This window comes from Aureococcus anophagefferens (assembly GCF_000186865.1).
Source record: "Aureococcus anophagefferens unplaced genomic scaffold AURANscaffold_13, whole genome shotgun sequence".
NCBI lineage: Eukaryota > Pelagophyceae > Pelagomonadales > Pelagomonadaceae > Aureococcus > Aureococcus anophagefferens.
Genome location: NW_008705573.1, coordinates 306,352 through 330,298, shown reverse-complemented (window position 1 = coordinate 330,298; position 23,947 = coordinate 306,352). Strand labels below are relative to the sequence as shown.

Sequence of the window (23,947 nt, the reverse complement as noted above, 5' to 3'; positions counted from 1 at the left end):
TCGGCCTCCCGAAGGTCGCCGAGCTCCGGGGCGACAAGGGCGCGGCCGCGGCGGCGGTCGGGAAGCCCAGCGTGCGCAAGATACTCGCGGACCCCTTCAACGCGGGCATCCTCGGCGGCCTCCTGTTGGCCGTCCTCGGGACGCCGACGAGTTCGCTGGGCTTCTTCGGGAAAGCCGTCGCGTCGCTCGCCGCCGCCAACACGCCCGTGCTCTTCCTCCTCATCGGCCTCAAGTGCGAAGTCACCGGCGCGGCGCCGGCGCTGTCCCTGGCGCTGCTCCTCGCGCGCCACGGCTTCGTCGCGCTCGGCGCCGCGGGGTTCCTCCGCGCGTTTTTGACGGCGGCGTCGCCGGAGACGCGCCTCGCGTGCGTGCTGAGCTCCCAGGCGGCGGTGTCCGTCGTCGGCTACGGCGCGCTGGCGCGGACGTGGCGGCCCGGCGACGACCTCGACCTCGCGTTCAACCTCGTCGCCCTGTCCTTCCCCCTGACGGCGCTCATGAACACGGCGACGTGCCTTCTCGGGCGGCGCTACGTCGACCGCGTCGCGTTCGTCGGCCTGGGCTACCTCGCCGCGTCCGCGGCGCTCTACCTCGCCCAGAAGGACGCCATCGACACCTGCTAAACACAAAAGGGAAGTTAGGTCGAGCCCGCGGGGTGCAGCGCGGCCGCGGCCGTCGGCGCGGCGTCCCGCGGCTCCGCGCCGCGGTCCCGCAGCGCGCGCAGGGGCCCGGAGTAGGCCGGGTGGAAGTGGTGCACGAAGGACCGCAGGGCCGCGGGCACGAGGGAGATGGAGAACTCCTCCAGCGGGAACGCCTGCTCGAGCGCGGCGGCCAAGTTGCCCGGCGCGACGCGGAGGAGCGCTGCGGGCTCCGGCACGTCGACGATGAGCGAGAAGATGCGGTCCGCGAGGTAGCGCGTCTCGTCGGGCATGATGAGGTACTGGTCGCCCGTGGGCGCGAAGGACGCGTTCGCCTCGGCGACGTAGACGGACCGGAACCGCGGCCACTCGTCGGCCTGGCGGAAGACGGCGCGCGCGAGCGGCCGGAGCACGCGCGCGGGCCCGCCCGGCAGGATCGTCACGCCGTCGTCGCCCATGTCGGCGATGAGCGGGTAGCAGGGGTCGCCGTCGCTGTACCAGCGCACCAGCGGATCCCACGGCTGCACGAACGCGGACACGAGCGCGTCGCGCAGGCCCAGCGCGCCCAGCGTCGTCTTCGCCTCGGCCGGTTCGCCGCGGAAGAGCTTGAAGGACGTCTCCGGCGACGACACCGTGCGCCGCAGGACGACCAAACCTTCTCGCCGTCGACGACGCGCAGGCACGGCAGCGCCGCGAAGGTGAACGCCTCGAGATTCCCGCCGTCGAAGAGGAAGCGGTCGTCGTCGCGCTTCGCCAGCAGCACGGTCAGGAGCGTCGCCAACGCGCCGCCGATGGAGTGGCCCGCGAGGACCAACCGGTGGCCCTCCGCGACGTCCAACAACGGCGCGAGGTCGTCCAGGAGCCGCTCCGCCATGAACAGGAACCCCGCGTGGGCGACGACGCCGTCGAGCGCGGGGCCCGCGACGTCCTCGGCGGCCTCGTACGCCGCCCAGTCCCGCGGGAGCGCGTCGGGCGACGCCGGGATCCTCCGCTCCCGCGCGCAGACGATGCGCCGCACGAGCTCGAAGTTGTCGCCCGACTCGTCCGACGCGTCGAAGCCGCGGATGACGACGTGCCGTTCGACGCGGCCGTCGCGCGCCGCGTCGTAGACGTGCCAGGCGACGTCGCAGGTGACTCCGGAGGCCACTTTCGAAACGCCCAACGCCCGGAACGCCGCCCGCGCGCCGTCGTTCGCGTAGGCCGCGGAGGCGAGCTCCGACGCGAAGGTCGCCCGGTCGAACCAGGCCGTCGTCGTGTCGACGCGCGCGACGCCCGCGGACGCGGGGAACAGCGACGAGACGCCCGTCGACTCGTCGAAGTAGCCGTCCCTCAGGAGCGCGTTCGCGAGCGCCCGGATCTCCGTCTGGTTCGCCCGCGCCTCGGACTCCTCGCTCGCGAAGCCCGCGGCGGCGCCCGCGGCGACGCTGAACATGTCGCGCGCGAACTCGAGCGGGTTCGTCTCCGCCGCGCCCGACAGCGCCTGCTCCGCGAGCCGCGACAGATACGCGACGACCTCGGACGCGTCCGCGGCGGTGTCGTTGGCCGACGCGTCCGGCGGCGGCCTCGCCAGGTCGGGCAGCTGGCGCCGCAGCTCGCGGACGCCGGGCAGGTCGCCGATCAACGCGCTCAGGTCGCCGGGCTGGCCCGCCGCGGCGACGACGGCCTCCGCGAGGTCCGCGATACCGTCGGCGCCGCGGTCGCCGCGCGCGCGGACCTCGTCGAAGGCGTTGCGCGTCGAGGCCAGGGCGTCGCGCGCGCCCTCCGCGGCGTCGCTCGCGTTGGGGAACGCGAAGGGCCACCGGCGCTCGCTCTTCTCGCTCCGCAACGCGACGGCGCGCCGCGGCGCGCGCCGCGGCGCGTGGAACGCACTCGCGCAGGCGAGCAGGAGGAGCGCGGCGCGCGGCGCGCGCGGCGGGAGCGCGACCGCTGACGGCGCGCGGCGAGCGCGTCGACGTACCATCGTGTGTGGTGAGTTTCTCTCCTTCACTTGCACAGGCAACATGCGGTCACTGACGGCTACTGACGCGTCCCACAGGCTCCCAGGACCCCACGAGGCAGCCCGGCCAGTTGCGCTTCGTGTGCGTGGGGCAATGGCGCGTCTCCCTCCACAAGCACGGGAAACACCGCGGCGCGCGCGGCCAAAAAGCCACGAGATCCAGCGACGCGCTAGCCGGAGTTAGACGCGCCGGGTTGGGAGGATGCGGTGCGGAAGGGGGCGTGGGTGACATCGCGGGCGCCTCGACGCGCCCGCGGACGGCGCGCCGCCCTAGGACGGCGCGATGCCGACGACGCCGCCGGCGACGCGGGGCCCCGGGTTGCCCGTGGTCAGGCTCAGCTCGTGGCCGCCGCGGCCGAGGTCGTCCTCGCCGCCGAAGACGACGATGGAGCGGCCGATGATGGAGTGGGGGCCGATGAGCTTGACGAGGTGGTCCTCGATGTAGACCGCGCAGGACCCGTCCTCCTTGACCTCGAGGTTGCCGAGGTCGCCCGTCATGCGCTCGTCGGCGTCCGGCGCGCCGTGGTTCTTGCCGAAGGGGTTGAAGATGCCGCCGGCGGACGTGAGGCCCTGGCTGAAGTCGCCGAAGATGTGCACGTGGATGCCGTGCTGGCCCGGGGCGAGGCCGGTGATGCTGCCCTCGATGACCTGCGGGCGAGGAGCGGTCGTCGACGGCGCGGCGCGACGTTAAGCGTCGTGCGATGCGGCGGTCCGCGGCGCGGCCAGCGGCGGCGCGCGCGCTCCGCGCCGCGCGCCGCCGCCGCCCATGGCAAAAACAGCCTCTCTCGCCGAAGCGGTGCTCTGCTCTCGAAAGCGATGGCGCTTGCGGCGCCGGCAGCGCGCGGTCGGCTGGTCCTCCGACGGCTGACTGAGAGTTAGCACGCCACTGACGCCCGTTCCGGTCAAAACACAGCTACAGCGCGCCATAATCGATCGAGCACGGTCGGCGACGGACTCTCGCAAAGGGAATCGTTGGCTCGTTGCCACAGCGGTGACGCTCTGCTGCAGCCGTCTCGCGTGCTGTCGCTGCGGTGCTCGCTGCGCTGCCAACTTGCCCTGTGCATGCGCCGCATCCTCTCGTCGACCTTCGTCCTCGCGTCGTCGCTGCGGAGCTGCAACGCGCTGGGTTCGTCGAGGATGGCGAGCACGCAAGCTTTGGGCCAGGCCTTTAGCCGCGCCGTGGGCCAGGCGTCGGGCGTCGAGGCCGGCGCCGCGACGCTCCGGAGCGGCGGCGGCGCCGACGTCGACGTTACGCTGTCCCAGCCCGACGTCGACGGCAACAAGTTCACCAAAGCGAAGCTGCACTACGCGGTCGACGCGGCGGGCGTTCTGTCGCGCGCGTCGCGCCTCCGCTCGGAGCTGCCCGGCGACGTCGTGTGCGAGGCCCGGTCCCCGAGCGGCAAGACCGCCGTCTTCCGCACGCGCGACGCCGGCGGCGCTTTGGAGATCTACGAGGAGAGCGTGCTCGTGCAGCGCCTGCCGTTGGACGAAACGGCCGTCGGCAAGCTCCTGTGCGGCGACGCCATGGTCGGCGGCGTCTCCTGGAACGCGGACGAGAGCCTCGTGGCCTTCGTCGCCGACGGCGCCGTGGCGCTCAAGGCCGAGGCCTTCGCCGGGGCGTTCGCCTACCGCGAGGAGCTCGGCGAGAAGTACGTCGGCGTGTCGCGACCGACCGTGTTCATCGTCGACCTCCAAACGGACGACGGCGCGCTCGCGGCGCTGGCGCCGCCGCCGGGATACGCCTGCGAGGGCCAGCCGACCTTCCACCCGTCGAAGCCCCGCGAGCTGCTCACGGTCGCGTGGAAGGAGGACTCCGCGAAGCTCGGGCTCGTCTACTGCTTCAACCGGCCGTCGTCGATCTTCGCGCGGTCCGGCGGCGCCTGGGCGGCGGAGGCGCAGACGAGCGAGCCCCTCGCGCGGTCGCCGCGCTGGAGGCCCGACGGGTCGACGTTCTGCTACCTCGGCGGCGACTTTAAAACGCACGACGGGCCCGTCGCGCTTCGCATCCGCGGCGAAAAGGACGACGTCGTGCCCGTCGCCGCGGGCGGCGCGGACCTCCACGTCTTCCCGGGCATCTGGGGCGCGGCGACGCTCCCGCGCGACTGCTGGGTCGACGACGCGACGCTCGTGCTGAACTCGCTGTGGCGGAGCGCGCCCTGCTGCCTCAAGGTCGACGCGAAGACGGGCAAGATCAGCCCCCTCGGCGACGACGTCCTCAAGCGGTCGCACAAGCTCCTCTGCGTCGCCGGCGCCTACGCCGTCGTCGCGACGTCGGCGCCCGACGACGCCGCCGGCGCGCTCCTCGCCGTCGACGCGAAGACCGGCGCCGTCGCGAGCCGCCTGCCGCTGCCGCCCATGGGCGTCGTCCACGGCAAGGCCGCCTTCGACTCGGCGCCCGCGTCGCTCCGCTGCGCCGCGCGGCGCTTCCCGGAGAACTTCGAGGCGAACTTGCTCTGGGACGAGTCCACGCCGGAGCCGCGGCCGCTCGTCGTCTACGTCCACGGCGGCCCCCACTCGTGCACGCCGCTCGCCTACGGCGCGGCTCAGGCGTTCCTCGCGTCGCGCGGCTACGCGGTGCTCTCGCCGAACTACCGCGGGTCCACGGGCTTCGGCGCCGCCGCGCTGAACGCGCTGCCCGGCAACGTCGGCGACCTCGACGTGCGCGACGTCGTCGCGGCGACCGAGGCGGAGCTCGAGAAGAACCCGAGCCTCGACCGGGGCGCCGTCGCCGTCGTCGGCGGGTCCCACGGCGGCTTCCTCGGCGCGTGGCTCATGGCGAAGCGCCCGGATCTGTACACGTGCGCGTGCCTGCGGAACCCCGTGACGAACGTCGCGGCCATGGTCGGCGTCACGGACATCCCCGACTGGTGCGCCGTCGAGGTGGGGGTGGAGGTCGAGACGCCCGCGACGCCGGCGACGCTCGCGAGGCTCTTCGCGGCGAGCCCCGCGTCCAAAATCGACGACGTCGCGGGCTCGATCCTCCTGGCCGTGGGCATGCGGGACCGGCGCGTGCCGCCGTCCCAGGCCATCGACTACTACCGCGCGCTCAAGCGGAGGGGCAAGGACGCGGAGATGCTCGTCTACCCGGACGACGACCACGCGTTGGACACGCCGCGGACGACGGCGGACTTCTTCGCGGAGTGCGCCCGCTTCCTCGACGATCGCCTCAACGGCGACGAGACCTGGAAGATCGACGCCGCCGTGTCGTCCGCCGCGTCGTCCGGCGACCGCGTCGAACAGGTCGTCGCGCGCGAGAAAGTCGCCGCCGGCGCCGTCGTCGTGTCCGTGAAGCGGTCGCCGCGGTCCCTGCGGTCCGAGCCGGCCTGGGACACGCTCCAGGTCGGCGAGGCCGAGCACGTCCGCTTCTCGGCCAAGGCGCTCAAGCTCAACCATTCCTCGACGCCGAACTGCGGCGTCCGCGTCGGCGCCGAAACGATCGACGTCGTCGCCGTCGCGGACCTCGCGGCGGGCGACGCGCTCTCCTTCGACTACCGCACGACGGAGTGGGCCCTCGCGGAGCCCTTCGTCGACTGGGCCACGGGCGAGACCGTCGGCGGCTTCTCCAAGGCGGCGCCGGAGGTCCAGGCCGCGCTCCTCGCGGGCGACCTCGTCGCGCCCCACATCCGGCGCATGGCGGAGGAGCCGCCGACGCCGCCGCGGACGTAACTTAGAGATCGAGCTGCAGGGGGCGCACGCTGCCGGTGCCGTTCTTGGTCTTGATGACGAGCGAGGCGCCCTTGGAGCACATGAAGCTGACCGTGTCCTCGTCAGGGTCGCAGTCCCAGTCCGCGGGCGGCGCGGCGCCCGCGGCGAGGAGCGCGGTGAGGCAGGCCTGGTGGCCGTTCTGCGCGGCGACGTCCGCGGCCGTCTGGTGCACGCCCGCCGCTCTGGTGGGCACCTTCGCGTGCACGTCGCAGCCGGCCTTGATGAGCGCGTTGAGCGCGTCGACGTGGCCGTCGACGCAGGCGATGAAGCAGGGGGTCGCGCCCGAGTCCCGCGGCGTGTCGACGTCGGCGCCGGCGGCGACGAGGAGCTCGATGGCCTCGGCGTGGCCCTCCTGAGCGGCGAGGTAGAGCGGCGACGAGCCGGAGATGTTCGATTTCTCAACGTCCGCGCCCGCGTCGACGAGGACCTTGAGCGTCGCCGCGTCGCCGTGCCGCGCGGCCACGGAGACGGGCGTCGTGCCCTTGTTGTCGAGGGGGACCGCGCTCGGATCGGCGCCGGCCGCGATAAGCGCGGCGAGCGCATCCGCGTCAGTGTCGATTCCACACATAGGGCCAGGGGCCCCCATAGGAATTAAGTAACTAACTATCTTGGCCGGCCGGAGTACGGCTAGGGAGCTATCCTGGGCCGCCAGTACGCCTAGGGAAGGCCGTGGTCGTCGAACCTCGGCAAAATTGGTCGCCTATATCAAATCATGTCAACATAAGCTCGTTATATGTCGAAAAAAGGCGATTTGGAGGTGTTTGGGGGGCAAAGAGATCGGGGAAACGTGGTAATTGAACTTCAACATTGCACTTCAAGTGCAAACTTTTTGATTCAACGGATCTCGGGTTATCTCACGAAAATATTTGGAATCGACACTGATCCGCGTAGCCAAACTGCGCCGCGGCGAAGACGTACTGGGCCCGGGGGCCCGACACCGACGCGCCCGGCGCCGCGAGCAGCACGTTGAGCACGTCGGCGCTGCCGCCGAGCGCCGCGAGGAAGACGTCGTCCTCCGTGTCGCCGCCGGCGCCGTGCGGCTTCGCGCCCGCTTTCACGAGGAGCAGGAGCACGTCGACGCGCTTGGTCATGACCGCGACCCCGACCGCGTCGACCCAATCGTCGACCTCGTTGGGGTTGGCGCCGCCGGCGAGCAACGCCGCGACCTGGCCGACGTCGCCGTTCGCCACCGCCGCGACGAGTGGCATCTTGGAGCGCCGGCACTGCAGGATGTTCGCGATCTCCGAGCGCGTCTGCTGTTGTCGCGCTTCGGCAATCTCCACTCCAAAAGTCACGGCCATGGTTCGAACGGGTGATGGGTGAGAGGCGTCGAGAGTGATATGGATGAAGTTTGCCGGCGACGATGAGTTTGGCGCGCTATCGGTCTTGGCACGCAGAGAGCTCGTGAGCTGCACCTCGACACCTTGCAGGCTCCTTTGCCGCGCTCTGCCGAGTGCTCTGCCGAAACCGCCGATGATGAGCCAGCCCGCCTAGCCGGACAGTCGCGCACGCAGGCCGACGATGGCGGCGGACCTGCTCCACGACGTGCTGGGCCTGGGCCTCGACGGCCTCGAGGGCGCCGACGACTTGCTGGCCAAGGTGGGCCTCAAAGCCGAGTCGTTCCGCACGGAGCGGCAGGGGAGCCCGAGCCCCTGGGAGCGGTCCCAGTCGCCGATCAAGGGCGACTCGCCGTCGTCGAGCCGCCAGAAGCGGCGCCTGTCGTCGCGGGGCTCCGAGCGGAGCCGCGGCTCCGGCGGCTCCGGCGGCTCGGGACGGAGCGGCGGCGGCTTCCGCGGCGCGAAGCCGCGGCGCGACGGCGCGGCGTCGGCGGCCGAGGAGAAGAAGAAGCGGTCGACGCTCGACTACCAGCGCGACGGCGACATGACCATGTACCGGTCCGACGCCCTGGCGCTGCGGCGCAAGAACCGGTCCCACCCGGAGGTCATCCGCTGGCTCGACCGCTACTTCGACACCTTCGCGACGACCGACGAAAATATCTCGCGGTCGCAGCTCTTCGACTTTAACATCATCCTCTGCAAGGCCCTCTTCGACCCCGACGACTTCGAGGTCGAGAGCTGCCGCGAGGTCGTCGCGGACGACATGGACAAGGACGTCGGCGACGCGGAGACGGTCTCGCGCGTCAAGTTCCGCGACACGCTCTTCGAGACGGTGGACATCTGGACGGAGAGCGCGGAGATCGAGGAGTACATCTCCTTCCTCTCCAAGCTCTACGACCGCATCGTCGAGGACGGCGCCTACCGGCCCCTCGACCGCATCGCGTCCGTCCACGCCGCGGAGCCCCATCGCGGCGTCGCGACGCTGGGCGACGCCATGGACGTGATCAAGCAGGCGCAGCGCGACTACGTCGACGACGACTCGACCCAGTCCGGCGCGCCGCGGCGGCGCATGTCCATCTCCGACATGCACCGCCCAGGGCAGGACAAGAGAGCGAAATTCCCAACTTCAAAGGCTCCTCTCTCAGCCGTTTTCTACTCGTTTCGGCTGATTTTTGGACGAGCGATCATCTCTCGGAACGATCTCGAAGCGTGGATGCGTTTTCTGGAACGCGCGCGCGAGAAACACTCACGTTGAAGCGACGTTGAATCTCTCTTGTCCTGCCCAGGCACCGCCGCGCGAGCCAGACGCTCAACGTCCAGGGCGTGCCGACGCGGCGGCGCACGTCGCTCGCGCTCCTCGAGCTCGTCGTCATCCCGACGCCGCCGCCGAAATCATCCTCGAAGCGCGCCGCGGCGGCGCCGGCGCGGCGGTCCATTCTAGACCGGAGCCGCGAGTCCGCGCGGAAGCGCGCGCCGCCGCGACGGCGCCGCGGCCCGCCGCCGCCCGTGCTCGCCGACGCGCTCGACGCGCTCTGGCTCGCCTTCCACGGCATCGACGCGAAAGTGCTCGGGCCCGACTGGCGGTCGGCGCTCGGCGGGGCCTTCGAGCCGCCGGCGATCGCGACGCGCGCGTACGCGGCCTTCGAACTTCGCTGCTTCCGCTGCCTCTTCGACGACGAGCTCTTCGACGCGGCGTCGAACGCGGACCTGCCCTGGTTCGTCATCGAGCAGCAGTCCTTGAGCCGCGTCGACTTTGTGGCCGCGACGCGGGGCAACCTGGCCGCGTGGTGCCGCGGCGGCCACGCGGCGCGGTGCGCGATCGCGGAGGACCTGCTCCGCGCGACGACGGTCGCCGACGGGTCCGGCCGCCGCTGCTACGCGCCCATGGCCCAGGTGACGCGCCTCGACGCGCTGCGCATCGCGACGGACCTCGAGGACCACGACGACCTGATCGACGTCGACGAGAGCCGGAGCGGGTCCGGCTCCGACCGCGGCTCCGACGAGGAGAGCAGCAGCGGCTCCGAGGAGGCCAGCGAGGACGAGCCGTCGCCGGAGCCGTCGCCGGAGCCGTCGCCGGAGCCGTCGCCCGCTCGGACGCCCGAGGCGGCGCCCGCGCGGTCGCCGGACGCGCCCGTGCGCGTCCGCGTCGCGTCGCCGCCCGTCGTCTCCGTGTCGCGGCGGGGCACGCCGCCGCCGGGCGAGCCCCTCGACCGCGAGGCGCGCACGCTCGAGGCCGGCGGCGAGCGGGTCGAGCTGCCGCGCTTCGACGCGCTCGGCGACACGTCCGTCGTCGACGACGACGCGTCGGTCAAAAGCGCCGCGGCGGAGGCGTCGCTGCGATCTTTGAAGGAGGCGAACCGGTCGCCGGCCCAGCGCGCGCGCGCCGCCCGCGACGAGGCGAAGCGGGCCGGCGACGTCACGCAGAATAACGCTCGGAAGCGGCCGCCGGCTCCGGACGCGGCCGACGACTGGGACGATTGGGGGAGCCCGCGCGAGGACGCGCTGCGGAGCCGGCGGCCCGCGGAGAAGGGGTCGCCCATCGCGCGGGGCCCGGACTGGGACGACCGCACGGCCGACGCGGACGAGTGGCGCATCCGCCGCGCGGGGCTCGGCGACGCGGCCGCGGCCGCGCCCGCGCGCGGCGGCCGCGCGCGGCGGCGCGTGCGCTGGCGCGGCTTCCACCTCGACATGGCGCCGCGCTGGGTCGCCGCGGCGCGCGCCGCGCCCGACGACGCGCCGCCGTCGCTGGTGGATGTGGCCCTCGACGACGCGTCGACGGTCACTCCGCCGGCCGTCGCGCTCGCCATGGTCGACCTCGCCGCCGGCGCGCCCGCGGCGGCGGCGGCGGCGGCGCCCGAGGGGGCCGCGGCGGGCGCGCGGCCCGTCGCGGCCCCGGGGCCGTCGCTGGGGCAGCTGTTGCGCTACCGGCCGTCGAACGCGAAGACGACCGCGCGCGGGCGGCCGCTGCCGCCGCGGCTCCGCGCGACGGACCCGGCCAAGGCCCAGCTGCCGCTCATGGCGCCGCTCCAGGTGCCGCCGCTGGCCCTCTTCGACGCGCGCGCCGCCGTGGCCCGGAGCGACGCGCCGGGCAAGCCGCGGCGCCGCGCGACGGCGGGCTCGCACCGCGGCGGGCTCACGCTCGCCTTCCGCCGGCCGCCGGGGGCCCCGGCCGCGGGGCCGACGCGCTTCACCGTCGTCGTGCCGGCGCGGTGCTTGTGAGGGGTAATGTAGCTAGCCTAGGGGTCGGGCTTCGGTATGGCGTGCCCGTGACAAATGCCAACGATGCCGTGCAAGCATAACCTTGCATCGTAACCAACGCCAAGCTCTCGCAATGCGCAGCCCCTAGAGAGCCAGCATGCGCCGGACCAATTCGCCCTCCCATGGGTCCATGGAGCTGCCGGACTACCGCTTCTCGCCCAAGTTCGCGACGGCGACGGACCGGCCCGCGCCCGACGGGCGCCTCGGGTCGCCGGAGCTCGCCGACGCGGCGCGGCAGGCGGCGAAGCGCTTCGAGGAGGCGACGCTGGCCAACGCCGGGCGCAGCGCCGTGCGCCACGGCGGGCCGGCCCGGAGTTCGCTGAAGGCGCCCTGCGCCATCGACCAGCGCGCGTCGTCCGCGGGCCTCCGGTTCTCGGAGCTCCGCGCGGAAAAGTCTCCCGGGCTCCGCGACTTCCGGAAGACGGAGATCAAGGTCCACCAGCGGGGCCTGGCGACGATGATCGGCGAGGCGAAGCAGCGCGCCGCCGCCGTCCAGCGCCACAAGCACATGACGCCGGCCCAGCTCCTGCGGGTCGAGGGGGGGAACACGTTCGCGGACAAGGACGACGCCGAGGCCGACGGCGCGTCCGTCGCGTCGGGCGTGTCCTTCGTGGACTCGCTGTTCAGCGTGGGCAACGCGTCCATCGACTGGAGCCGGCCGTCGACGGTCGACCCCTTCCACAGCCGGGCCGGGTCGCGCGCGGGCTCGCGGCCGGGCACGAGCCAGGCGGCGCCGCCGGGCCGCGCGCGGACGCCGCCGCACTGGGACGCCGTGAGCGACCTGGGCTCCTTCGCGTCGGCCTTCAGCCCCGTCTCCGCGGCGCGGCCCCACTCCGTCGCGGCGAGCCACCACACGCTCGCGGGGAACCGCATCGGCGGTCTGACGGGCTTCCAGCCCGACGGCGACTCCGTCGACGGCACGGACTTTGTGGTCCCCCTCCGGAGCCGCTTCGACGCGCTCAACGCGGACCCGCGCCTCGTGAAGCACCTGACGCACGCGAAGCGCTGCGCGGGCTGCGCGGCCTGCGGCTTCGAGGAGCACCCGCGGTGCACGTTCTGCTTCATGTCGAAGCTGAGCCGCGAGCACCGGCTGCCCATCGACCGCATCCCGTCGCTCTTCCTGCTGCTGCAGCCGTCGCTGAGCGCCAAGGAGCTCTGCCGCAAGGTCGCGCGCTACGCGCGGAACGACGCCTTCGCCAAGTCCGTCAACGAGTCGCTGGGCTGGGCCGCGCCGGAGCACCACGCGTGCCTCCGCCACCTCCAGGAGCGGTCCCTCGTCGACGAGGAGCACCACGCCAAGGAGCGCGAAGTCAAGAAGCTGCGGGACAGGCACGGCGCCGAGGTCGAGGAGCTGACGAAGCGCATCGCGGACCTCGAGACCGCGCGCGACGAGCAGCGCGTCTTGTTCGTGGAGAACGTCGAGGAGAACGACGAGCTCGAGCGGCGGAACCGGGAGCTCGAGGAGGAGGCCGCGGAGCTGCGCGCGTGAGAACGAGGAGCTGCGCAGCGAGGAGGAGGGGCTGCGCGAGGAGCTCGCCGAGGTCGAGGAGGAGGTCGCGCGGCGCCACGCGGGCATGGCCGCGTCGACGCAGACGGCCGTCGTCGCGGTCTCTTCCTCGTCGTCGCAGACGGACATCAAGGGCGCGACGGGCGCCCTGGGCGAGATCGGCGACGACATGAAGTCGCTCGTCGCCGCCGCCGTGTCCCAGCACAAGCAGCGGGCCGCACGCGCCGCCGCCCGCGCCGGACGCGCAAAAGGACGGCGGCTCCGTCGGCTCCGAGTCGTCGTCGCGCAAGGCCGCGAAGCTCGAGCTCTCGGACTTGAAGGGCATGAAGTGGGCCGGGCGGAGCGGCGGCGGCAAGTCCTTCTACGACGGGAAGAAGAAGTCCAGCGCCGCGGGGCCGCGGAAGCGCGCGAGCACGCACGTGCTCTCCGAGGGCAAGACGTGCGAGCTCGTCCACGACTTATTGGAAAAAAAGATCGCGCTCGACGCCGAGGCCGTGCGCCACGGCGCGCCCGTGGGCCGGTTCGCCGACTTTGTGAAGGATTACTGGAAGTCGAACCCGCAGATCATCACGCGGAAGCAGATGAACGTGAAGATCCGGGCAGCAAAAGAGAGCGAAATTCCCAACTTCAAAGGCTCCTTTCTCGGCCGTTTTCCACTCGTTTCGGCTGATTCTTGGACGGGCGATCATCTCTCGGAACGGCCTCGAAGCGTGGATGTCTATTTTGGAACGCGAGCGCGCGGAACACTCGCGTTGAAGCGACGTTGAATCTCTCTTTTGCTGCCCAGGTCAAGATCCACGAGACGCTCGCGGCCATCGACGCGCACCGCGCGCGGAACCGCCGCGTCCAGCTCTGCGCGATTTTGATGGGCATGGAGGACGTCGACCTCGCCAACGGCGACACGGCGCCCGTCGTGCCCTGGGTCGCCGAGGCCTGGCTCTCGCTCATGGGCCGGTGCTTCGCGGCGTCGAAGGAGTTCTCGGAGGGCCCCGCGGACTACCTGTCCGCGCACTCCGTGGCCGTGTTGAAGCGCGTCCACGTCGAGGACGCCATCAACGCGTCGGCGGCGCCGGAGGAGCCGGGGCCCTGCCTGCGGCAGATGATGCACCCCTTCGCCGTCGACGACCTCGTCGACGCCGTCGGCGAGCTGCCCGTCGTCGCCCAGGTGGCCCAGAAGGACACAGGGGCCGCGGCCGGCGCGACGTCGGGCGTCGACTTCGTGGACCTGTCCTTTTTGATCCTGCGGCACCAGTGCCTGGCCGTGGAGCACCACGAGCACCATCTGTTGGAGGCGTTCTACCGCTTCGACGAGGGCGACGCGGGCCTCGACTGCGACGAGTTCCTGCGCCTGGTCCAGTGGACCAACGGGCCGGACCACGACCCGGACTACGCGAAGCTCCACGAGACCATCGAGGGCCTCGCGGACGCGGAGTACACGGACGTGAACCAGACGGCGGCCATCGACGACGCGGACACTTTTCCGGTCGTCATCCTGAAGGCGACGCGGTGCAAGCTCACCTACAGCGAGTCCTGCCGGCGCCACTGGACAATGGCCGAGGACGAGCCCTGGGACCGCGCGCCGCCGCTGACCGCGCGCGGCGCGCCGGCGCCGCGGCCCGACGACGACCACACGGTCGCGCCCGACGACGCCGCGCGGCGCCACCGCGGCGCCAACAGCCCGCGCGAGACCCAGTCCGACGCGAGCTCCATCTCCTTCGACGGGTAAGGTGCGGGTCGCCGAGCTTACGCCGTCGCTAGGGGTAGCGGCCGGGCCCGCCGAGGCTGTTCTTGAAGTCGCGGAGGATCTTGAGCGCGGCCTTCTTGCGCATCGTCGAGTCGGGCGAGTAGATGGCGGGCACGGCGGCGGCGAGGGCGAGCTTGCCCCGCGCGCGCGTCTCGGCGCGCGACGCCGCCGCGCGCGACTGGCCTGCGCGCCGGGGCGGCGCGTCGAGGCGCCGGAGCGCCTCGAGCGCGAGCGCCGCGTCGTAGGACCGCGCCTCGGCGGCCGCGCCCCCCGTCGCGACGCCCCGGTGGAGCCGGTTCACGGCGTCGGCCGTACGCAGGTGGTCGCGGGTCTCGCGCCGCGCGCGCCGCAGCGCGCCCTTCAATTCGGCCTTCTCGAGCGCGCTCGCGCGCTTCGCCTCGACGCGCCGCCGGCCCCGCTCGCGCTCGCGCGCCGCGAGCTTCGCCTTGAGCGCCGCCGCCTCGTCGGACCGCGCCTGGTACCTGCAGGAGCGCGGGGCGTCTCGCGGGTAACGGGCCGGGACGCCGCGCGCGGCGCCTCCGGAGCTCGTCGGAGCTGCGCTCGAGGCGCTGGATGGCGCCGACGAGGGCCCGGCTCGTCTTCGCCGACGGCGCCACGCCCGCCGGGTCGCCGCGCGCGCTCTCCATGGACGCGCGCGCGAGCAGCTGGCGGTACTCGCGCTCGCGGTCCCGGAGGTTGCCCTCGAGGCCCGCGCGGCGCGGCGACGCGGCCCGGTAGCGGCGCTTCGGCGACGCGCCGCGCCGCGCCGCCGCGGCCTCGTACTCGAGGATCGCCTCCGTCGCGTCGCCGGACGCGTAGTCGCGGCCCGACGACTCCGACGCCGAGTACGAGCCGCCGCCGTCGTCGTCGTACGACGCGGCGCCGCCGACCCCGACCTCGTCGTCGTCGTCGTCGTCGTCGATCTCGTCGTCTTCATCGACATCGTCGTCCTCGTCGGCATCGACGTCGACGACGACGCGCCGCCGCCGCGTCTCCTCGAGGTCGCTCTGGATGCGCCGGTCCGCGCGGTCGAGGTCCATCTCGCGAAACTGCTGCGACACGTCCGTCGTGTGCTCGAGGGCGCCGACCGTGTGCGCGTAGACCCGCGACAGCGCGATGACGTGCCGCGGGTCCTTGGCCAGCGCCAAGGCCTCGGCGAGGGCAGCCCGGAACTTCTCGTTGTCCTCTCCTACCTGCGCCGACATCGTTTGGACGGACGCAAAGGGCAGCACCTGGGGAAACTTTGTGTCCAAGGTGGTTCCGCCGCGCGCGCTAGCGCGAACTTGCGCGCGAGGGCCTGGATTGGCTGGGCCTGTGACGACCGAGCGCCCGCCTCTCCTTTTTTCCCTAGCTCTCGAGGGTCCTAGTCGGGCTTACCATAGATCTTCACTGGCAAAGAGGATTCCACAGTGGTCTGCACCAAGGAAGCGCGTCTTTGGATCTACCCTCACCGATTCGTCCCTCTCGTCGCCACTCACCGGTTCTTGCAGGACCTGCCCTCCGCGGCGTCTGAGGACCTTCGCGATCTGACCGCAGGTCTCGGGACGCATCTCAAACCCGCCAAGATCATCATGCCCGAGCTCAAGCCAGTCGAATGTTTTGAGCTTCGGACAGCCATTCACGAGCCGCAGCACGTCGACGGCACGAGCTTGGCTCCCATCCGTACCACCGTCGATGTTCTCTATGATGAGCGAGCGGAGCGTCCATCTTGTCTTGCCCGCGAGGATGCCGTCGACGATGCGCGAACTCGCAGAGAAGTCTCGGAATTCAAAACGCTCCAAGCTGAGGTGTTCGCATGCAGCAACTATACACGCGTCGGTGGTCGCTAAGTTGTCGCGCAAACTCAGGTGCTCGAGGTCGGGACTTGCGCGTGCGAGCTTCGCATAGAAGTCGGGGCCGCCCATCGTCGAACCTTGGGGAATCGTCAAAGTCCGTAGTCGCGGAAATCCTCGCGCCGCGGCTAGCACAGCCTCGGGCTCGAGCTTGGTGTCGACGTCCATGTGGCATTCGACGGGGATGGAGCCAAACGTCTCGATGCGATCGCCGAAAGGCGTGCCGACAATCGCGTCAATCAGCTCGGGCATGATGTGGGCTCCAGCGATCTCGAGCTCGGTCGCATTCGTAGAGCGCGCCGCTGCTGAAATCGCATCGAGCCGCGTCGGCACGTATTGCGGGTCTGGCACGTACTCGAGAGTCACGCATAAACAGCTAAGATTTGGAAAGTGGATGCTCCAGGTCTCCGCGGGGCTGAACTCGCTGCTCGCGAAGCGGACATCACTCAGCTCGGGGCATGCGGCGCTTATGACGACGCACTCAGCATCCGAGGGAAGTAGCCTCATCGGCTCAAGTTTATCCGCAAGCGCGTGAAGCCTCGTCAGCTTAGGCGAGGCCTGACAGATCTCGACCAGGGCGGCCGATGAAAGCTCGACTCTTTCGATGTCCAACTCTCTCAAGCCGCCGTTGGTGTAAGACGTAACAAAGGAACGAATCGCATCGACCCTCTCTCGCGGAATGCGGTTCATTCTGTCGTCGTTCCAGAGGCCGCCATCCACTGTGAGGTGCTCGCAGACGGCGCCAAAGACGCGGCCCATCATGGCCATGGCGCGGGGGTGCGCGTCCATCACGACAAGGTCTTCCGAGTCCTCAATTCTCCTCGCGTGTTTACCGAGAATTCGAATGCGGCGCAGCCTCGAGTACGTGCATAAACTGATCGCACGCCGCGCCGCCCCACCACCAGCGACCGACGCGGCACGCAGGCTCAAGAAGCCGGCCTTGTCAGTCCACCACGCGCAGAGTCCGAGCGCGTCGTCGGGTAGACGAGAGGCGGAGCCCCCCATAGCTGCTGCCACTGGAGCGTCGCGCCTGCCCCTCTACCAGAGGTTGCCACCGCGCGGGTCGCCGTGATGTAGTCGCGGCGATGCAGCCCGTCTAACCCGTCACCGACAGCGGCCAGCAACCATGCCGCATGGGTTGGGCCAGAATTGAAGATCGGTTGCCTCGGTCATTGAAGTGTTTGCGATGGTCAAATAATGTGTCATCTCGAGCTGCTCCGCTACGTCGGCGTGGTGCTGCTCCTCGGAACGTGCCGACGCTGCGACTCTGCGTCCGTGGATAAAAACCTGCCGCGCTTCGAGCACCGGAGAGACCGCCCCACCACATTCAGCGGGCGCTATTGTTCCGGCGACCGCAAGTGCGACGCGACGAGCGGCCACTGCTGGGCCTCGAGTGACTGCGACGAGCGAAATGGGACGCGACGAGCGCCGTGCGTCGGCTTCCACGCGCAGCACAAGTCCGCGGGCCTCACCTTCAACCGGGCGCTCCAGGGCCTCGACGACGCGATCAAATGGGCGCACCGCGGCGTCCCGCGGCCGTGGCTGCGGGGCTGGCCGGCGCGGACCGCGCGGAAGAAGAAGCTCCCGGGCCTCGTGCAGAACTGCGACGAAATGGAGAAGCAATGCTTCGACTACGAGACGAAGACCTGCCCGTGCGTCGCCGCGGCAGGAGCGGAGCTCGCCGGCGCCGGCGCGCCGCGGGTCGTGCTCAACGGGCTCGCGCCGACCGTCGCCGGCGCGCCCGGCTGGCGCCGGACGGACGGGTGCTTCTGGTTCACGACCTTCCGCGACCCGACGGCGCGGATGGTCTCCGCGATGTTCTATTGCCGGAAGCAGAGCGCGGACCCACTCTGCGGCGGGAAGAGCGCCGCCTGGTTCGAGAGCGCCACGGCCGCGCAGATGGCCAAGCTCTGGGGAAATTACGGGCTGACGAACCTGCTGCTGAGCGCGCCGCTCCGGCCCGACGTTCGCTACGGCAACGCGAGCAAAACGCGCGTCGGCGATCGCGCGTGGCAGCGGTGGCGCGGCGACCTCCGCGGCGGCGACGACCCGTCGACGGCGGCGGGCGCGCAGAACGTCGCGCTCGTCGTCGGCGCGCTGCCGGCGCTCTACGACGCGCTCGTGATCGTCGAGCGCATGGACGCGTCGCTCGACGTCCTGGACTGCGTCCTGCCGCTGAGCGGCGGCAAGACCTGGAAGGCGTTGACGACGACGACGCGGGCCTCGCACGGGAGCGAGACGTACGCCGCGGACGAGCGGCGCGCGGCGGCGGCCGCGCGGCGCGATCCGGACGTGGTCCGCGCGCTCGCCGGCGACCGGCGGATCTACGACGCCGCGCTCGCCCGCTTCGACGAGATACGACTCAAACTCGCGCCGCGATGCCCCCGACTCGCATCGGCGTCGTCGCCGCCGGCCGCGACGAGCGCGACGACGTCGGCGGCGGCCGACCCCCCCCAGACACTTCTCGAACGCTCCCAACGCGCGAAGCGGTCGACGGACGTCAGCGGGCGGACGGCCGCGGTCGTCGTCGTCGGCGAGGCGTTCCGCCGACATCGGGAGCGACCCGTCGTCGAGTACAAGGACCCGGACGCGAAGACGGGCTGCGTCGACTCGTCCGAGGCGACGTTCAACCAGCTCGTGGCCCTCGCGTCCGTCCTCGCGAAGGTCGTCGGTCCCCTCGCCCGCGCGGGCTACGACGTCGCCGTGCTCGCCATGCTCTACGAGGACTGCGAGCTCAACCATCTCCTGAAGGCGGCGCTCGAGCGCTCGAAGGCGCGCGTCTCCTACCTTTCCCAGGCGCATCCTCGCTACGAGAGCAGCAACGAGGCGAACAAGAAGATCATCGTCCCGAGCGTCCGCGCCGCGGAGGCCGCCTTCGACGCGGACCTCTTCGTCGTCGTCCGCTGGGACGTCACGTGGCAGTCGGACCTGCCGCTGCCGAAAGCGGCGGAAACGCGCTTCGTCAAGAACCCGTGGGCCCACGAAACGCCCAAGTCGAAGCGGGCCCACAACCGCGTGGCCGACGCGTACGCGGAACAGGTCTTCCTCTTCGACCGCCTCGCGGCGAAGGACGTGCTCGAGGAGATCGAGTCGACGGCGGGCCAGGGACTGCACGCGTTCCCCCCCAACGTGAAGAAGCGCCGCGGCATCGCCGCGTCGTCCCTCTGGCCCCAGTTCGACTTCAAGCTCCGCGGCGAAAGCTCCCAGGACGCGACGTTCCGCCGCGATCGACCGTACGTGGACTGCGCCATGGGCGTTCCCGAGGGGACGACGACGGCGACGGCGTACCCGGCGTGCGCGCCCGCGGGCGTCGACGCCCGCGCCGCGACCCGGGACGTCCTCGCCGCCCTGTTCCCTCCCGTAACGGCACGCTAGAGAAGGACCGAAGCTACGTCTAGCTGGACGAGCGGCACAAGTAGCAGCACCGTGACGGGCCAACGTTGAAGTTGGGTGCATGTTTCACGGTTGAAAATAATAATTCGACGATGAGCTCGAGCCGGGCTGCACTGCTTGCGCTGGTGCTGTCATCGGCGTCGGCGGATGATTGTTCCAGTTGGTCGTTCAACGCCGCGGCCTATGCGAACACGATGACGCTGACGGCGCTCGTGGAGGTCGACTGCGTGGAACAGACGGCAGGAGTTTTGATGGCCGAGATCGACGGCGACATCCACGCCCTCGAGGACGAGCCCAGCGAGGTGCCATTCGGCGACTACGCTGGCACGTACCAATACGCAGCCATGGTCTACAACGATGATTCTGGCGCGGCGATCACCTACTTTTTCTGCGCCGACAGCGGAGAAATATATTCGGCGACGAGCGTCACGGCGACGGTGGACGACGACGAAGACGCGAACGTGTTTACCGCGAACGGGAGCCCCGGCTCGGCGACGAGCCCGATCATCATCTCCTTCTTCAACGCGGGCCAGGGCGGCAGCTGCGCGCCGACGGCCGCGCCGACAAATTCCCCCGCGCCGACGGCCGCTCCCACGGGCGCGCCCACCGGCGCGCCCACGGGCGCGCCGTCCGCCGCTCCGACTGGCACGCCATCCGCCTTCCCCAGCGAACTGCCCACGCTGGAGCCGACCTACGTCTCCAGCGAACTGCCCACGCTGGAGCCGACGCCGAGTCCCACGTCGGAGCCCACGACTGCGCCCACGGGGGCGCCCACGACCGCGCCCACGACCGCTCCAACGACCGCTCCAACGACCGCTCCGACGACCGCTCCGACCGCTGCGCCTACATCCGCGCCAACGGTCGCGCCGACGGCCGCGCCGACGGCCGCGCCGACGGCCGCGCCGAGCACGGCACGCCCAATCCCCGCGCCGACGTCGCGGCACGACGAGGACGAATGCGCGGACTCGACGAGCTGGCACTACAAAAAAAAGAGCAAAAACAACTGCGAGTCCTACGTGTCCAAGAAAAGCAAAAATTGCAAGAAGAAGGACGACTTCAAGGTCAAGGCTGAGGCCGCTTGCCCCCTCACGTGCGGAACCTGCGAGCTGCCCGCGCCCGCGCCGACGCCATTTCCGACGGACGGCGAGTGCTTCGACAGCGCGTCCTGGTACTGGAAAAAATCCAAGTACGACTGTGAGTACATCGCAAAGAAGTCGAAGCGGTGCAAGAGCAAGTACGCGGACGAGCACGACGTCTCGAGCAGCGACGCCTGCCCCGTCGCGTGCGGCGAGTGCGAAGCGGCGTGCGCCGACTCGACGAGCTGGTACTGGAAGAAGTCGAAGTACGACTGCGAGTACGTCGCGAAGAAGTCGAAGCGGTGCAAGAGCAAGTACACCGACGAGAGCGACGTGCCGAGCGCCGGAGCCTGTCCCGTCGCGTGCGGGACGTGCTAGCGAGTCGGGCGTCCCCGCCGCGGCCGAGGACGCGTGTCCATGCGCTTGCTAGGGCGTGGGGCGCCGCGTATGTGTAAAATGTTGTGTTCTTATTCGGACAGCAGGCGCGCCGCGCGCCGCGGGCACTCGAGCATGGGACCGAGAGCACTCCGCAACCACGAGCTAGCGCTCAGAATTCATTCAAGGTTGACTTCAATGTTGTGTCGCTCGCCTCGTTAACATCGCCGCGGCTCGATCTGTGGCTTGTTTAGTGCTGCAAACTCGCTGCCGCTGCTCGCGCCGACCGCGCAAAATCGCCGTGGCAACGACGCGCCGCATCGCATCTGGCAACGACGCGCCGCATCGCTGAAAGCAGCAACCGCTGCACAGAGACGATGCGCCGCCTCGCCCTGCTCGCCCTGCTCACCACCTGCGCCGCCTTCCAGGCGCCCCGCACCGCCACGCGCGCGCTCAAACTGCGCGCCGGCGAGGAGCCGAAGGAGCTCGAGGTCGCATCGGAGATCCCGGAGGTGAACTCGGGCGCGGAAGCCGTCGAGCTGCTCTTCAAAGATCCGAAGGGCTACAAGGCCGCGCGCGACGAGTACGATCGCAAGATGGCCGCGGACATCGCCGAGGAGGGCGGCGTCGACCGCGGCTTCTTCATCCAGGCCGCGGCCGTGTGCGCGGGGAGCTTCGCGCTCGGCATCTCGACGCGCCAGGGGCCGCCGCCCGCGCCCAAGTAAGGCAAAGACGGGAGGTTAGGTCCGCTCAGGAGAGGCTCGTGAAGGCGCCGCGGAGGCGGTCGAGGGCGAGGGCCGTGTCCTTGACCTCGCAGGCGGCGATGGCGAACTTGCAGTACTCGATCGCGTCGTCGAACTGCGCCTTCGTGGGCACCTTGCCCGGGTGCTGCACGGGCGGCGGCGCGAAGTTCAGCGGCGCCGCGGGCGGCGGCGGCGAGTAGGCGCGCGGCGGCGGCGGCGCGGCGGCCGGCGGCGGCGCCGCGGGCGGCGGCGCGTAGGCGTCGTACGCGGGCGGCGGCGGCGCGGCGAACGCGGGCGGCGGCGGCGCGGCCGGCGGCGCGGCCGGCGCCGCGGGGATGGCGTCGTGGGCCGCGGGGATGTCCGGCAGCTCCGGCTCGTCGCCGGGCCCGCCGGGCGCGACCTCGCGGCCCTCCTTGATGGCCTTGAGGATTTCGGTCGCTTTCCACTTCGCGTAGCGCGTCTTCTCCTCGACCTCCTCGCCGCGCTCGCCGAACTGCTTGAGGGCGTCGAAGAAGACGGACGCCGCGTAGAAGGTGCGCGCCGTGTTCTTCGTCGCCGCGCGCGCGCGGTCCTCGGCGTCGGCCCGCGCGAAGACGTCGCTCGCGAACTGGAAGACGATCTGCTCGCCGTCCTCGCGGCTCACGTCGCCCAGCGCCTTCTTCTCGTGCTCCAGCGCGTCCATGAGGCCGAGCAGGAACGCCGTCGCGGCCTCGGCGTCGGCCGCGCGGTCGCGGAGCGCGATGCCCAGCTCCATGGCGTACTGGCGGCAGTGGTAGGCCACGACCTTGGCGTTGGGGTCGCTCGCGCGGTCCAGCTCCTCGGCCCGTTGCAGGAAGCTCTTGCAGGCCTTCATGTCCGCCGGGACCGACGACGACAGCGCCATGGCTGGCGCTCACGGGGTCCTGGGAGCTGCGCGGCGACGTCGAGGCGCGTCGAGGCGCGCGGCGTGTGCTCGGAGAGCGTCGCGGCGGTCGAGGCGCGCGGCGTGTGCTCGGAGAGCGTCTCGCAGTTTTTGTGGCAGAAAGCATGGGCGCCTCATTTGGACCTCGGAAACGCGGCGCCTGGCTGCCCTTGCTCGCCGCGCTCGCCGTCGCGAGCGCCGCCAGCACCCACAGCAACGATGCGACCCTCCGCGCAAACGACGGCTTCCGCGCCGCCGACGAGATCCGCTCCCTCCCCGGCTGGTCCCAGGCCTTGCCATCGAAGCAGTACTCTGGCTCCATCGCGCTCGCCGACGGGTCGGGCATCCGCTACTGGCTCGTGGTCGGCGAGGGCGACTGGGAGCGCAAGCCGCTCGTGCTCTGGGTCCAGGGCGGCCCCGGCGGGAGCAGCCTCGAGGGCATGTGGACCGAGAACATGGGCCCGTTCGCGGTCGCGGCGGACGGCGCGCTCGAGCGGTCGGCGTCGGGCGGCTGGTCGACGGAGGCGACGATGCTCTTCTGGGAGATGCCCGCGGGCGTCGGGTTCAGCACGTGCGCCGCGCGGGGCTGCCCGACGTACGACGACACGAAGTTCGAGGCGCAGGCGACGGAGTTCTTCTGCGAGTTCTTCGCCGCGTTCCCCGCGCTGGCGCCGCTCGACTTCTTCATGACCGGCGAGAGCTACGGCGGCGTCTACGTCCCCCTCGCGGCCCTGGGCTTCGTCGAAGCCGGCTGCGCCGCCGCCGCGCCCAGACTCGTCGGCGCGATGATCGGCAACGGCTGCACGGGCACGGCCATCGGCCCCTGCGGGCCGGACCGCGCGGCCAACACCTTCGACCAGCTCGCGGACCGGGCCATGGTCGCGCCGGCGACGGCGGAGCGCGTGCGCGGCGCCTGCCCGGAGGGCTTCCTCGGGGCCGACGACGCCTGCGAGCGGGCCCTGCGCGCCGCGTCGGCCGAGGCCGGCCGCTACGACACCTACGACGTCATGGACGGCTGCGCCCAGAACATGACGCTCGTGAAGTTCGTCTGCGACGAGACGCCGAACGCGTCCTGGGCCTGCGCCTTCGGCGACGGCCGCGCGGCGAAGCGCCTGGCCTCGGGCGCGGACTGCGGCGTTGGCGCGCGGACCGCGGCCTACCTCTCGCGCGCAGACGTCCAGGACGCGATCCACGTGCCGCGCGTCGCGGGGAAGCCCGTCGTCTGGGGCGCGCGCGACATCCACTACACGCGCACGGCCGCGGATCTTCTCACGCCGTCGCGGCGGTCCTACCCGCAGCTCGTCGAGAAGCTCGACCGCGTCTTGATCTACTCCGGCGACGCGGACGGACAGGTGCCCTGGCGCGGCACGGAGGCGTGGACGCGGGGCCTCGGCTACGCGACGGCGCGCCCCTGGCGGCCGTGGGCGCTCCCCACGGGCGAGGTC

At 71.2% G+C, this 23,947-nt stretch overlaps 5 protein-coding genes across 5 annotated transcripts; 2 read left to right on the top strand and 3 right to left on the bottom strand.

The window, feature by feature from the left end:
- Positions 1-2,901: 2,901 nt before the first annotated feature.
- AURANDRAFT_59136 (hypothetical protein) lies at positions 2,902-4,637 on the bottom strand (the record flags this gene model as incomplete). Its single annotated transcript, XM_009039924.1, has 3 exons — positions 2,902-3,279; positions 3,541-3,544; positions 4,591-4,637. 3 exons carry the CDS (start codon positions 4,635-4,637, stop codon positions 2,902-2,904), a joined length of 429 nt encoding a protein of 142 aa, XP_009038172.1.
- Positions 4,638-5,112: 475 nt separating this feature from the next.
- On the top strand, positions 5,113-5,799 carry AURANDRAFT_5744 (hypothetical protein; the record flags this gene model as incomplete). Its single annotated transcript, XM_009039884.1, has 1 exon — positions 5,113-5,799. A coding segment is annotated over one exon (687 nt), but the record flags the coding sequence as incomplete, so codon positions are not given.
- Positions 5,800-6,538: 739 nt separating this feature from the next.
- On the bottom strand, positions 6,539-6,796 carry AURANDRAFT_7992 (hypothetical protein; the record flags this gene model as incomplete). The annotated part of the gene is made up of 1 exon (XM_009039923.1): positions 6,539-6,796. A coding segment is annotated over one exon (258 nt), but the record flags the coding sequence as incomplete, so codon positions are not given.
- Positions 6,797-21,608: 14,812 nt separating this feature from the next.
- On the bottom strand, positions 21,609-22,484 carry AURANDRAFT_65108 (hypothetical protein; the record flags this gene model as incomplete). The annotated part of the gene is made up of 1 exon (XM_009039922.1): positions 21,609-22,484. One exon carries the CDS (start codon positions 22,482-22,484, stop codon positions 21,609-21,611), a length of 876 nt encoding a protein of 291 aa, XP_009038170.1.
- Positions 22,485-22,744: 260 nt separating this feature from the next.
- AURANDRAFT_5461 (hypothetical protein) lies at positions 22,745-23,509 on the top strand (the record flags this gene model as incomplete). The annotated part of the gene is made up of 1 exon (XM_009039882.1): positions 22,745-23,509. A coding segment is annotated over one exon (765 nt), but the record flags the coding sequence as incomplete, so codon positions are not given.
- Between the last annotated feature and the right edge of the window lie 438 nt (positions 23,510-23,947).